The following is a 15,607-nucleotide window of genomic DNA, read 5'->3' as shown; positions in this document are numbered from 1 at the left end:
TTTGAAGCTGGACTGGTAGGTTTTCATGCCACTTTCTCATCCACATTGTCCCTTGCACATACATCTACAGTGCAGAAGGGATGCTTAGTGCTAACCAGGACAATGAAAACTGGCCAAGAGATCTCATGGATGAATGCAGCCTGCCACAGCACAGAAATCACTCTGGCTGGCATGCAGATATCTGAAAGTTTGTTCTTTCACAGCAGGATTTTAAGATGATCCTATGACTTCAGACAAAATGACAAACTCATTTACATGTAAATTGCTTTCATAGCTTTGCAGAAAGGAAGGTTCTGCAGAGCAGTGTTGGACCCTGCATTTGGCCTGCCTTAAATTATAATATAAAAACAATTATAATAATACAAATACTACTTTGTACACAAAGCACGCCCTCCCCTGCAAACCCTGGCATGCTTCGGTAGGTCCTACAGCCCTCTAGTCAATAGTCACCCTCTCTGCACAGAGACACATTGAGTGGCTTGCCTGAGGCCACAGAGGAATTCTGTAGCAAGTCCAAGTAAAGCTTTGTGGCTCCTAGCTCTGCTTCTTGACCAACATTAACCAGCCTCAAATATATGCAGAAAACATCAAAGCTGACTGTGCTGGGAAGAAATTAAATCAGAAAACAAACAGAAAACCAACCCCAGGGTACTGTGAGGCCTCCTGGACTTTGCTGTTTGATCAGGGGAGTTAAGTGTTAAAAGCTTTTGTTATACTTGTATTAGGATCACACAGCAACTGCGCATAAACCACAAGTTATCTTGTAGGCAGAAAGGGGTGGAAGGAAAGCTGCACCTCCCCTGACAAGGAGTGAAGAGTTGTCACCAAAAGACAATGGGCAGAGGAAGGCTGGGGAATATGCATCAGAAACAACCTGCAGCAGCAGCAGGGGGTAAAGCCTGCGGTGGTTTGCTGCAGCATATCCACAGGCCAGCAGCTGATGCAGAGACACAACCTGGCACTGCAGAGACCGGCTCCTCTGCACATGTTTTGCTCCGAGGAGGAAGCCACAGGGATGTAGAGAGAGCATCTTTTCAAACTGGTTTTGATGCTTTACAGTTCAAATCCATCTGAAAGGAGGAAGGTCAGCAACAAGAGCCACCACAGTGAGACTAGAGGGGAGAATGGAGCTGCACTAGGGCACAACCCTGCTGGAACAGGAGAATAGTTGGCTTCATTGAGGCTGAGTCTCCTCAGCTGTGCCAGGGCAGCAGAGATCTCCACTTCATATGCTTTCAAGCAGCCCCCTGATCCTGCAGAGCTGCTGAAGTTTTCCCCGCAAACAAATGATCCTTTCTAGCTTCTCAAATTCTGTACAATAGCAAGGAAAAAATACTTGACAGTATCTCTTTAAAGATAAACACACTGTAAACAGGAGATCTCCCCCGCCCCTGTAGCTTTCTTCCTCCTGCTTGTGCAAAACCAGAGGTTGCGACCTTCCCTGGGGTTCAGGCACAAGGACAGGATGCACGAGAATAAAGTTGCCTCTGTTTGCAGTGATACCATAGCTAATAGCACCAAGACCAACACTTAAAACATGCCTAATTTGAGGGCAGGGAGGATCTGGATTTGTTTTTCTTGACTGAACTAGAAAGTTCATCTTTAAATCTGTTCAGTTTCAAGCATGTGAGCTTTTGGCCTCCTTTAAACAGGGGAAATACCATTCCATTTCTAAAAAGAAAAAAAAAATAGCACATGGAAGAACAGTTCTGCAGTCAGTAAAAGTTTGGCTAACAAAAGGACTCCAGAGTCACGTAAAGAACATTTAATCCATGGATTATAGGCTCGCACCTGGCAGAAATGTATGTGTAAATACAGGCGTGCAGAGCGTCTACACCCTGGGCTAAGGCAGAGGGGAGTTCTGCAGCTAGGAGAGAGAAAGGATTCTTACTACTAATTTTCATAGTTAAATATTTCTCACTCGCACTCACACATACGCAGGCTGCTCCCAGAGAGTTCAGCCTTGGGAAGGATAAAGGAAAGGGCTCAGTTCAGTCTGGGCTGGTGCTGAGTAGCTCCTCTTCTGTTTGCAGTGGTTGTGCAGCAAACTCTTTTTATTTGCAGGCAGAGTTTTTACTGCATTAATTATCCTGTGAGTCACTGGGTAATGGACAGTAACTTGGCTCTCCCAGTTGTTAGAATAGTGTAATTCAGCTCTAATGCAGTGGGCTGTCGAACACGGCATCTGGCAAGATGGAAACTTTCAGTTTCTTTTCAGGCCAGCTGTACTCCTTTGGAAGTTTAAACTGTAAGACAGTAAAGAGAATCAGTTAATGCATATCATTGCAATCAGCACAGAAAAAACAAAATTGTTGCAAAGGCAGGCCGCCCCATGTTATTATTATTTTTTAAAACAAGAGGCCACTAAGAAAACATTTCCCCATCAGTATGTTTTGGACAGCAGTGGACATTAGATAATGTGGCCTATCTCAGCTGCCAAAGTAAAGTTCTGAGCCTTCAGCCCAAGCACTATTTATTTCATCAGACGAATTTTGGAGGGTTTCTGCTACCATCACCATTTCCCCTTCCCAGTCTCTCAGAAGATATGCAGCAGAAGTGTCTTCCCTCCTATCTTACCATGTCCCTTTCACCCAGCCCAGCCCCCAGAGCCCACATTTGCTTTAAAGGGAGTCGCAGGGCAGCTTTCAAACCCCTGCTCATTCAGGGTGGAATGTAGGTGAGCCATCAGAGCTCTGCTGGGTGACAGGCAAGCTGTGCTGCCCTGGCTGGGGAGAGCCAATGTGCCTGCACAGCATTCCTGCTCCAGTCCTTCCCACCTCTGGCACAAAGGCCTCACAGAACTGTACAATGCCTTGTGCTCACACAGGCACTCAGCTGCTCAGGCTGTTTTGGAAACACTGGTTGAAGCACACAGAAGGGAGATTTTTTGCCCCAGTCTGGTTTACACAGCACTATCTGTGACCAGTGTTTCCCAAACAAGGCAAATCCACTGGTCCCATCATGATGTCTCTCCTTAGGCTAGGAAGTCACCCCAACATCAACCCAAACACAACCAGCAGGGATAGAGCTGCAAGGAGCCTTACTACCAACCTTCTCAAAACCACATGACCAGTGACCAAACATTCACACAGGTCTCTCAAACACAGCTCTGGGTGGGGGAGAAGGTGTGGGAAAGAATCTCTTAGACAACAAATCTGCTCCATCCACAGCTGAATGGCAACCAGTTCTGCATAGGCATTTCATGCAATCCCAGTGGCCAACCTGAGAACCCAAAACACTGAGGGACAGCTCTGGAAGCCTGTTTGCAGGCTCATTTTGTTTTCAAAACTGTACTGCACCCTGTGTTGCACTGCCTTGCCCTGTGTTACTCCCTAGCACCCTGATGGGACTCCCAGTGAGGAATTTCATGGGGGCAGTCCAAACGCAGTGACAATCTGCTCTGGAGGTGGCTAATTCAGAATGGTTATGGATACAGTGATCCTCTCCTAGGAGAGTCCTCAGACCCAGGCCAGCAGCACCATAGGCTTCCCAGGGGCTGTTTGAATATGAGAGCTGATACAAGAGGACAGCGACCTGGAAATCATCAGTCTTTATCCAATTACTTGTCTTTCTTCCTGTAAGCACCCTGTTTCTGATGGACATCAACACAGGCTCAGTGTGAGGTTCCTGCTAAAAGAGATCCCCTCCAGCTGCCTGCTCCACAGCAAGGGTGCCTCTAATATGAATTTGATCCTGACCTTGCTCCATTTGCAGCTGCCCATGAGGGTAACCTGCAGTTGGTATCCATTGGCCTTAATATGCTGGTGGTTCAGGGTCTGATCCATGATCTGGGGGCACAGTAGGAGGATTCTTCAGGATAGAGGCTATCACAAACTCCTGTTCATTATCCTCTAGGAAACAAGCAACTCAAGTCCTATTTAAATTTTTTTTATTAAACTCAAGCCCTGTGTGTAGCTTGCACCATGTAATCTACTGGCCCTGCACAACCCAGGGAATTCTGAGTGGCTGTCTAGGACATGTGAAAAATGCTAGAGATACTCAGACAGATTATTTCACTTAATTTCACTTAACACAGGTGGCTCTTTATGCAGGGAAGGAAAGACTCCTCACAGCTCTTCATTCTACCACATGAACATCAGCAGCAACAGTCAGGGCTGCTGAGGAATGCTTTCAGTTGGCCCAACCTGGATCCTGCAAGTTACAAATCCTTGGAGGAATCTGGATGCTGAAGGATCACATTTCATCTCAAGTATTTTCCTTTTTATAAACAGCAGTGGTTCCAAAGCAATCCTCTTGGAGAAGTCATCGTTTGCATTTGTTTGTTTTTCACTTTTTAATTCAGCAAAGTCACAGTGAGTGGGAACCAAACACCCCATTGCTGTGCCAGGAGCTGCCATGCTCTTTGCCTCAATGGACAGCAAAGGAACATGAGCCATCCAAAGCCTTCACTAAAGGGCCTTCAAACCAAAGTGCTCCTGGGCTCCCATGTCACTAGCAAAAATGAGCTTTGGATTAGGTTTAACTGGATAAAAGCTGGCCTGAAAATCACTGCACAGCCAGCAGCGTGCTCCCCTCACTCACATAGCGAAGAACACCCTGGCATTAAGTCAACTCTGGATTAAACAATTAGAGCCCTGAGATTTTCCTAGGGGGAGGGGAGCAGAGCAAGGGATGTGAGGGCTGTTCTACAAGCCAAGGAAAGTTTCTTTAGAGTCTGCAGGGAGCTGTAAAAAATGGGATTAAAAATATTACATGTCATTTCTGCCACTGATCTTTGAAGTCAAGCAGAATATTTATATGGCATGCATGGGAGACGGGGTGTTAAATGTTCCCCAGGAAGAGATCACATGGCAGTGGGAAGTTTAGTACCAGCTTTATAAAGCCCCCCTGGCTGTTGCTGTAATGCTTCCAGACTGGTGATGGCCTTTCACACACGATGCAGGGCCAGCAGGTGAAGGCCAAGTAGCAGATGTGAAACAGCCCTGCTTGCTTACCAAACCCACTAAAGGGGGCCCATACAACAGATTGTTCAAAAGTAAATGTGCTGCCACCACTTTCAGCCTTTCTGAAAGCAGGGAAGGTGATGTGCTAGGAGCTGCTAGTGAGGACAATACCTATGCATGGAATGGAGGAAACCCTGCCACCTGGCCCAGGGGCTGCACTGCTTTCATTTGGGGTGCTCAGATACCGTCCTGGAGAAGATGCTGATGGAAATTAAAATGCATGGTCTCCCTTAATACCTATCCCTGTCTTGTATTTCTTGCAATCCCTTCTCTTCACAGCAGATGTGAAGGCTTAGCATGGCCTCAAGTCTATGGATGGGGCAGGGCTGCAGCCTGCAGGCTGAGGGGAGGATCAAAGACAAGCTGCAGGATGGGCTGAGCTCTCTGGGACAGTACATGGAAGACACAGGAATGATGCAGCCTTACTTCCTCTGGAGAATTCAGATCTTCTAAATCTTCCAGCATTCTCTCTACGAACTCTTCGGTCAATAGGATCTGCAAAGGAAATACAGTATTTTACACCTTCAGACTCTTACTTTTAGCTAATTGCAAGGAACAGCAGGACTTCTGCACAGAGCAGACTGTACCAACTCACTCCTTCCCCTATGTCCTTCTTTACCACAATACAAAGGTTTGAGGGCAAAGAGCTCCTAACTTTGTCTTCCGCCCCAACCACTGAAAAAAAGGTTGAAATTATACAGCAATCTTTTTTGACCCTCAATTATCTCCCTCAGTCTAAAATTAGAGGCTCAGCTTTAGACAGAAAGAGGGGGGAAGGAGGAAAAAGGGTCAAGATAACAACTGTTGGAGAGACAGTGGGAGACAGCCACTTTCATCTGATCCACTGAAGTCAAGCTCGCAGTTTAATCAGGAAATAGCAGCATAGGAAGAGCCAGAGACCCATACAGAGCTGGTGCTCTGGGCATGGGGAAGTGATCCCAGAGGTGCCCACGTGAGGCCCCCCCATATTGTGATAGCACATGCCCATCCTGTGTGCCTGTGCTGGAAAATCTTTTGGCTTATCTCAGAGCCAGGCTGGCAAGTATGAAGCAGTCCAAGAAAACAGCTGCTGTCAAGTCTAAAGTCCTAGATGAGGACCACGACCCCAGCTCCATGGAGTCCCCCAAGTCACAGAAACCAGAGACATCACGGGAAAAAAGCCCCGGGAATTCAAGCAGAGCAACTCCCACCCTCTTTAAAAAAATACGAGATAGGCAAAAGCAAACACATCCTGCCCTCTTCACAACAGCCGCAAAGGCCAGAGCTCCAGGCAGGACAGCTGGCTTGGCACAGGAGCAGAGACAGCAGTGCAGGACCAGGCAAACATCCCCACGCAGTGAGGGGGCCTTGGAGCAGCATTCCTGGGAGTTAGGTTGCAGCAGCATCCAGTGGATTATTATTTCCATTTTAGCCTACAGGTTTGTTTCTCTCCCCCTGCTCCTCCTTTCCTTCCTCTGGTCCACCCTTTCCTCCTCTCTGGCATTAGTTTCCATGCAGAACAGCCCACCATTCCCATGCCTCCTTTCTCATCCTTCCTCTCCCTGTTCTTCTCAGCCAACAGCCCTGTGCTCCAGAGAAGGGACTGTTCTAGCACCGAGCAGTGGTGGAGCTAAGTGGCCAGTTGCACTGCTCTCCACCTCTCACCTGGAAGAGGGGCAGCCAGGTTGTCCCACTGTCCTGCAGGAAGCCCACCTCCCCCATGCCCACTGGCTGCTTAGGGCCAGTAACACCAGTGGAGAGCAAGTGACTGTCAGGATGCCATGGGCAAGTGGAAGCCTCTGGGCTCCATTTTGCCAACACATGAGCAGAACTATTGCACAGAAAGAGAAAGGGAAGACTCTGGTCTCCCTTTCTTCTTTTGTTGGGCAAGACAAGAGATCCAAAAACCACCAAATCCAAATCCAAGGTGTCTGCAGTCCTCTCCCCTCAACATTGCCACACTGCTGCCACAACACACAGATTTCCTGGGGGACAACGGAACCACAACCTCTCCTCTCCACTACATTCCCCTCTTCACTTAGCTTCAACCTGCAGCAGGCTCCAGGCCAGGGTTTATGAGCAAGCTGCTCAGCATGAATGCAGGCATGCAGGCACCTTCACCAGGCTTTTCTGATCATACCTCGAGCCTGAAAAAACTCTGCTTCAGCTTGGAGCCAGCAGCTTGCTGCTTTGGACAGGTCTCTGCAACCTGGCACCAATCTGCAGACTGGCAAGCTGAGGAACATTGCACTGAAACACGCAGTGTTTCACTGCAAACTGCTGCAGTCTCCTTGCAGGGGCCTGCAACTCTTCTGCCTGTTGAACTGGAGACACTCATTTGCTGACTGTTTGCAGGAGGAGGGAGAAGTCTGTCCCTGTTTGAGGCAGGAGGGCAACCTGATCACTCAGCTCAGGAGGAAGGGCTGGGTGGGGAGCCAGGGCTCTGCACCGAGTGGATCGCTTTCTGCGGATGTGCAGTCTGCAGTAGGGTGAGGGAATGAAAACAATTTGGCAGACATCAAAATCTACAGAACAGCCGGAAAAAGGAGGAGGAATTGGTATTCACAGCAATCAGGCCAGGAGGAAATGAATATTCAGCCATCCACGGATGAGCAAAAATGCCAGAGGTTGGGATGGGTGAGAGAGCAGGAATGAGGAGCTGCAGCTTTGGCAGAGAGACTAGAAGACAAGCGCAGCAGGAAGACCCCTGGGCGCTCCCAAGGTGCCACAGGCAGGGGAGAAATGGGAGCCACATGTGCAAGGCAGCCAGCTGCTCTGAGGCTGTAGGAAAATAAGACAGGGTATGCAGGGGTAAACAGCAAAGAGTGGAGAGAATGAAGGAGGGGATGGGTCATATCTTGGCCAGGGACAAACCTACGTGAACACTGTGCCTAGCACTGAAACTAGGGTGCAATGCCTTAAGATGGCTGAGCCTGTCTACAGCTCACTGCCCTCTCTCAGTGAATTTTGGTAATCCAGCTAAAAAAAAGCACAAATTCCACTGAGGTACTGAGCTGAACTGGCTCCCTGAAAAGTCTGACAAGTGGAGCGAGACAGGAGACCACGGCTCAGCTCAGCTGCATTTGGGGGCTCAAAGCAATGGCAGCTTGCTCTGTGCAGCACGTGAGGAAAGATTGCAGTGTCTTCTGCGAGCCCTGCACAGACAGTTAACTTTGGTGGAAGGTAGCATAACAGGCTGCAATGACAAACTGCTGCAGTGACATTCACATACACAGTGTGTGTCTCAGAGCCTGTCCTTAACAGTCCAAGTCAGAAAAAAACCCACCCCAAATCTTACTACCCCACACTGCTGGGGAGACCAGGAGACTCCAAAGTGCACGTGTAACCAAATGTACAAGCAGCCACATCCCATACCACAGGAAACTGGCACTCTTGAAGCTCTCCTGAGTATGCAGGGGGAAGGCATGTGCCAGCAGGACACCAACTGCTTAAGAGGGCTTGGAAGCAAGAAGTATTGTCATCATGGATTCGCGTCCAGACAAGATTTCTCCTGTTAGAAGTAGCCCAATCATAACGGCCCAAGAGCACTAACACCTGTGCTCATACATTGATCAGGCTGCCATCCCCATCTACAATCAGCTAAACCACCTTTGTGCTGGTGAGTCTTACAGAGAAGGCTGAAAAGAAATCCAATCCGATCTCAGCACCCCTCACTCATAATATTTCACATTTCCAATTCTTGTAGCATGCCTGCTCCCGCACAGTATGATACCCCATTACATTAACACACACACACGTTGTATGTGCATGATATTAAAGGTGACATTCCCAGCAAATAAACATGACAGACTGCCATTGCTCTAGGCACCTAATTTAATTTCCTCTGGGATTTAAACCTTAGAAGCTCAAATTAAACAAATAGGCCTCACTCACTTTATACTTCAGAACTGAATCTGAGTTTTCCTCTGATGCTGTTGACTGATCTTATCAACAGGACACTATACAGAGATCACAATGATGAAGCAGCTTATTCCCTTCCCAAAGGAAAACAGAGCCCCACTGTTGTGCTGCAGCCATGGGAAAAGCCGACACAATCTGGAGGGCAAACGAAGCCATCCCATGTGCACTGAACAAGCCTCTTCTCCCATGAAATCTCTCGGCTGGTGCTGAGGAAGCAAAGGAGCAGTCTGAGCAGGTGTCCTGGGTGCTGCAGCAGCCCAGTACTGGCAGCACTGTGTTTTCACAGCCCTGTGCAAACACCCAGCCTGCTGAAGCTGGTCACAGGCTGCAGCTCAGCCTGTGCAATGGCTGTTTGCAGTATGAGCAGTGAATGGCCCTGCCAGACAGCTGTGGATATCTGAAACAACTCCTTGGGGGCTGCACAGTCCTGCTCGCACCAGGATCTCCCAGACCTGACCTAGAGAGGCCTGGACACGTGCTAAACCACTGCCAGCAGATCTGGATTCCATTTTCTTTGTGTTTTGTGGCACTGAGTCATGCTACAGATGCTCGGAAGATGACGACTAGCCAGAAGATAAGTCCCTGTTTTCTATCACAGGTACTTACCACACAACTGAGGTACAAAGTTTGGGTTCTCACCACTTCACTAACAGCTGCAAGTGTCCAGACATGTTCAGAACACCAGGCTAGGCTGTCTCATTCAGGTGGATGTGCTCAGGGAACACATGCTGTCTCCCTCTCGTGGCAAGTCACACCTGAGCTTGCTGAAATCTACTTCTAATCCACAGGGCTCACCTACAGGTCACCTGAAGGAGTTTGTGTTGAAGCTTTCTGTGTTGAAGCCTTCATACCCACATCTGGCTGAGAAATCTCTATCGTGACTTGTTACAGGTACTCAGCTGCAGGCATATGAAAAGGGATGAAATCTAAAAGTGTACACAAGATCATGGGGCTCCAAATGAGTTCGGCTGACTTTGAAAGCATCTGGTGCTTAGTAAAACATTAAAGACTTTATAGTCAGCTAACAGGTACCACCCCACAGTTAACACCCCATCTCTCACTACAGGGTTCAACACTGCCAGGAGGGATTGAAATTTTCAGCTCAGGAAAGGATACTGGGGACAGAGGTCACACCAATGTTGTGAATGCCTGGCACAGCTGGCAAGACTTTGATCAAGGAAGACTCTCAGGGGTCTCTCAGGGGCTGAGCTAGGAATCAAACTGCACCTCTGCCCAACTTAAAGAAACATGCTTTGCCTCGGGCAAGGCACAAGCAAATTGCCCAGCTACACTGAAGGAGAGGTTTTCACTGATAATACTCCATTTTCTTGCCTACCTAGGAAAAAACCAAACAATCACACACTTTGCCCTAGTGCTCTGTTTGCATTAAACACTGCAAGTTGCTTTTCTAGCGGGTTTGTCAAAGAAAGGAAACCATGTTTTATTAGTTCTGGACTTAGTACAGAGCAGGCCTGTATGTCCGGCCAGAGGTGAGGACACATTGTAATAAACCCCTATGTAAACCACACCAACTCTTGTAAGAAACTGTTCATCCATTGGGTGCTATGCCTGGAACAGGTGAACAGTTGTATCCTAAGACAAATCATCTGTTACATCAGCAAATACCCAGCAACTTTTAGGAGTCCTTTGCCCTGAAAATATTTCAGCTTAATTCTCGCACAGCAAAAAGTTAAGTTAAAATGTGTCATCCTTTCCCACTGAAATTTCAACCAATAAAATCCCCTGATGAACCATGTGTTGTGCCACAGGCACACCCCCAGGCCACCTCTCTACTCTCTCCTTGACCTGGCCTTCTTTGCACTGCTTTGCTCATGCTGCAAGTGGTTCAGGGCAGAGGTCTTGTCACATCATTGTTCTATGTGAGGCCAGCCCTGACACTGTTTGAAAAGGCACCTTACTGCCTGAATCCATCACAGCTCTCAATACAGCCCCAAAGGTACCAGTATTGCAACAAACACCTCTGATGGGAAATTCCACTGCTGCTCTTCCAGGAGATTCACAACCCCCCTTGTAACAGAGAGTCATCCACTTAGAGATGCCTTAGGGACCCTATTGCTTCACACCATGATGTTACAATCCCAGAAGAGGAAGTATAGGATGACACTGAAAGATTTTGACCTTGTGGAATCTTTTCATGACATTCTCAGTCACAAGGCTGATCCCAAGGACTGAGCGCCTTAGAGCCCAGACTGATGAGATCTATCGTGCAGACAAGGCTTCTTTGATTCAATACATAAAATCTGGCTCAGCTGGGGAAAGGGCTGGCAAGGGAGCCAAGACAACAGGCAAATCCAATTCTTTCAGAGAGAAAAAGCAAAGGCAGAACAGGCACTTCAAGGAATGCACTAAGTGGGTGGAAGACAACCTACACAAAGTAGCCAAAATGTAGTTTGAGTGGCAAGGGAGGGGCATTAGGTGGCAGGATAGACAGTCAGATTAAGGATGAAAGAACTTGACTCATCCAAAACTAGCCTGGACAAAGTTCTAGAGAACATGTTGCAGGAGAGTTGACATTGGGAGGACCATCATGTTCTAACGGTGCATTTCTACCCTACACTGTCTCCCAGTGTCTCATTCAGCTGTGAAGGAGAACAAACAGGATAATGCAGCAAGATTTTGGGGAGTGTTTGGGGCACACAATAAATGTATTGGAAAACTGCTAGCTTAGATTTCTAAGACCTGCTCAAGAATTTGGGGGAAGCCACTTAAAAGATTCTGAAAAATAATTTCATGAGTAGACACATAAAACTGCTTTGGAGAAGAGCAGGCTATAGTTGTACACAACTGAAACCAGCTTGTGGGTGTTGTCCTTAAACTCACCATGCTAGGAATAACACGTCTATTCAAGTTTGGGGAGACCAAAAATCAATCCTATGTCTTCAAGAGAGGACATGACCCATAGCTACCACTTACAAGTGAGCATCTTGAGCATCAGAGTAGCTCTTTCAAATGTTGCTTTGAACCTCTGTTGCTGCCATTATGCCAATGTGCATAAATGATTTAACATGTGGTCTAGCAGAGAGAAGAACCAGATGTGCTCATTTCCAGGGGAATGTCCTGACTCTACCGGAACAAAGTCATTCTCTTGTGCACTCTGTCTCTGTGACTAATTCAGTGTTTTATATGATGTGGAACAACTCCAATTGGAAGAGCTGAGCAAGAACCAAAATACCCTATAGTTGTGGTGCCCATAAAGCAAAGAAGTAGAAATAGGGGTCCAAATTAAAGAAAAGAAATAAAGTATGAATAAAGTATGAGTTTCTCATATCCTATATAAACATTATATCCCTTAAATATTGATTAGAGAAGGCAAACTTCTAACATATCCAGCCCTATTCTGCAAAACCAGATTTTTTTCCTGTTTTTATTGAAGAAAACTTTCTTATTTCTGGTTTCATTCAACATAAAAGGATTTTATTTCAGCTTTTGGTCTCTTTAAGGCTTTTGTTTCAGCAAGAAAAACTGAAAATATTTAAAGATTGGGCTCAGTCTGATCTTCTTTCCCAGATTTTTCACTTAGGTTGCCAAACCAAAAGAATGGATCGTCCCCCATGACCCTGCTCACAGTAATCCCCCCTCTGCTGTGACTGCCAGCATAGATAGCACATGTTGATAGCTCCTGCATGCTGGATGCTTCCCACGGCTTCCATGTACCTATCCTGCCTACAGGCCCATTTAACATCCCTATGAAAGGTTTGACCTTGCTGTCCTAAACATCAACTTATTTTTCCATGCTGGATGCCTTGTTTTTGATTTTTTTTTTTCTAAAGCTTTTAAGGAAAAAGGAATTGAGAGAGGTATTTTGGAAAAAGTGTATTTTGACAGTACTAGCAAATTCATATGATAATTTTGTTGGCATGAGAACCACTCCTTACAAAGAGGGTGATGAAGATTAGCAAACAAATGCTCTGGAGGACAAGGGAAAGTCTTTCTCCTGATCATGAAAATGCTTTGCTAAGTCAGAAGTCTCTGAAAGTACTGTTTGCCCATAGCCTTTATGAGACATGATGAGTCCTTCTTCACTGGCCATGTCCCAGCCCAAGTCAACTCTGCCCCAAAAAAGGGCAGCTAAGGAGTGATTTTTCCTCTGATCGTTTCTCTGAGAGGTGAAGAATTGCTATGTCACCAGGCACATCAGGACTAATGGCAGGGAAACTCTCCAGCACTCTCAGTGTTTCTTGCTGGAAGTCAGACCATGTGGAGGAGGAGGAGAAGGAATTTTATAACTTGAATGAAGAGGAGGAGAGGAAAGCAGAGACAGGCCAGGATGAGGGGAAGACGGAGACACAGAAAAACAGGATGAAGGGCAGATCAGATGCCAAAGCTGGGGACAACAAAGGGCAAGGAGACTGGAGAACCACATTTTCACAGCCTTAACACCCACATGCTGTCAGATGGACATTGGGAACTTACTGGCATGGGAGGCAAGCAAAGAGGGCCCCCCAGCAGTGCCTGATGCCAGAGGGTAAGACCCCACCACTGCTGTGAGCTCTTCAGCTCACACACAGACACTCACATTGTACTGAGAATCAGAGGGTGCCAAGTGCCAATGATCCATAGCCTCCACCTGCCTAACAGGATTAGTCCCAAACCCAAGTAAATTACCTGGAAAAAATACCCTCTGCATTCAGAGATGAGTGACATTGGGCATACAAAACTTTGGAAACTGCTGCATAGAAACTATGCCATGCTAATTTGGCCCCAGCATGTGTCTGCCTCACGAAATGAATCTGTAATCACAGGATCACCTGCAGTTTTTCTCCAGCAAGACCTCTGCCCTGCTCAGTCCTCAGGATGGTTCTGCTCACTGAATGCAGCATTAGCCATAATTTCTTTTCATTATCATTCAGCTTGCTTCCCCATTCTCTCCTACTCTCTTACCTTTTATTTAGTATGCTCCATCCAACTACTGCCAGCATGGATAACACTGGATGTTGGGAAGGAAATTAACCCCCACAACTGGAAGTACCTAATCTACTGTCCACCACTTTCTCAACCTCTGATGTGCTTTGCCTCACATTTCTGCAAGGCAGGGAAGTGCTCCCCTCCATACAACAGATGGGGGATGGAGAGTCAAGGAAGTAGAGATTTAAAAGTCACAGAGAAAACCTGCAAGAGCAGGAAGCTAAACATGAGTCTTCAAACACAGCTCCCAGGCTGAACCCCTGCCCCAAAGAAATCCTTTCTTCTAACCTGCAAGAACAAATTTTTATCTCTTCCTGAAATTGTTTCTGGTGTTCATCTGTGGAGCTGGAATGCCTGGCAAGCACTGAATTCATTACATTCTTCACAGGATGGCTGGAAGAATGTTCTTCTGAAACAGACATAGGAAAATGAGTGAAGAAAAAGTTGAATCTAAATGCCTACTTCTTGTGAGTGCCCATCTCAAAACTTGCAGATCCCTGTTTTCCAGTCCACTTAGTCCTGTTTGAGCACAGAGGTATGCACAAGGGAATTCCTCCTGACCTCCTCTTGTTGCTGGAACATAGATCAGCCTTCAGGTCTTGAGCTGGGCATCCAGAAAATGAGGAACACAAAGTCACTTGCCAGGTGAGAACATTTTAGCTTAAGACTCTGGAATAGCACTGAGAAAGAAAAGAGTAGTAGAGGCAGGAAAAGGACCCAGTTCTCCAGAGCAACATTTAACAGGCTTGACTGTAAGACTACTGTGATTTTTTTCTGCAATTACCTGCCTCATTCATTACACACTTTCCAATTTTAACAAATAAACAAAGTGGAAGTCCTATAGGCAAGAGTCTACTTTACTCCACGCTCCTGATTCATCCCCCAAACACACTGAATCTCTGTGCAATGAATGAGGAAAGCACACTCTGTTAAAAATATGTATGATTCTCCAATTAGATATTGCATTGAAATACACGTGTAACAGGGGCAAGGCTAAAGTGCAGAGATATTTCTTACATTATGTGTGCTAGATTTTACAGTTAATGAGGACTCCTTAACTATAGGTTTGTTTTCACTGCACTGTATTGGCTTGTATGTCAGAGTCTGCAGCAGTATCTGATGTGTAACATGTACGTTGCACATGATCAAAGACTTGAATGTCATCTTCTTGCCTAGAACAATGACTGCCTAAAGCAGCAGGAGCAGAAATTATCTAAAGGTAGAGCTAAACAAACCTCCTTCTCCCCTCTGGGGAGAGTAAGCAGTCCAGGTGAACAAGTCAGGAGGGGAGAACAGCCTGCTTTGTGCTAGACGGGCAGAGAGCTCCACATAAAAGCAGAGGAGCTTTGCAGAAGCATGTCCTGACTCCCATCACTGGAGACTTAATGATGGTAATTCCCAAAGGATGATGCATGCTGACAGGCTTTGACACAAACTACCCCAGGATAATATTAATATGTATTAAAGGCTCAGGCAACTTTATTGGGACAGGCTTGATCAGTAACACATTTCAACAGAGTGTCTCTATCATCTGTTGGAACAAAAGTAAGGGAGGGAGAGAAAACACACGCACAACCTCACCTTGCTTTGGGAATGTTTTAGAGACAAACAAGGTCAATCTGTGATGAGTTGCACACTTGGCACAGCTCAGACACTGGAACCAAGAACCTTGGACGCTCCATCACAAATACGAATGTCACTGTGGGGCAGTTTATGTTGGAGTCTGTCTGCATGATCAGCATCCTTAACCCTCCAACAGGGCCAGACATCTCCTGCACAGCCTTTCTCTGTGCATCTGGAACACCTATCCCTTGGAA

General features: G+C 46.7%; 1 protein-coding gene across 2 annotated transcripts in view; it reads right to left on the bottom strand.

Moving 5' to 3' along the window:
- Positions 1-1,750: 1,750 nt before the first annotated feature.
- Positions 1,751-15,607, bottom strand: part of SUFU (SUFU negative regulator of hedgehog signaling) — an 83,938-nt gene continuing 70,081 nt past the window's right edge. For both annotated transcript variants that reach the window (XM_056495027.1, XM_056495029.1), the window contains exons 11-12: positions 5,391-5,459; positions 1,751-2,246 (exon numbers count right to left, since the gene is read on the bottom strand). In XM_056495027.1, coding sequence (XP_056351002.1) covers positions 2,157-2,246; positions 5,391-5,459 — 159 coding nt within the window. In that variant the 3' untranslated portion in view covers positions 1,751-2,156. The remainder of the gene's footprint in view (positions 2,247-5,390; positions 5,460-15,607) is intronic.

The sequence above is a fragment of the Oenanthe melanoleuca genome, chromosome 6 (genome assembly GCF_029582105.1).
Source record: "Oenanthe melanoleuca isolate GR-GAL-2019-014 chromosome 6, OMel1.0, whole genome shotgun sequence".
NCBI lineage: Eukaryota > Metazoa > Chordata > Aves > Passeriformes > Muscicapidae > Oenanthe > Oenanthe melanoleuca.
This window is presented reverse-complemented; position numbering and strand designations above follow the sequence as displayed.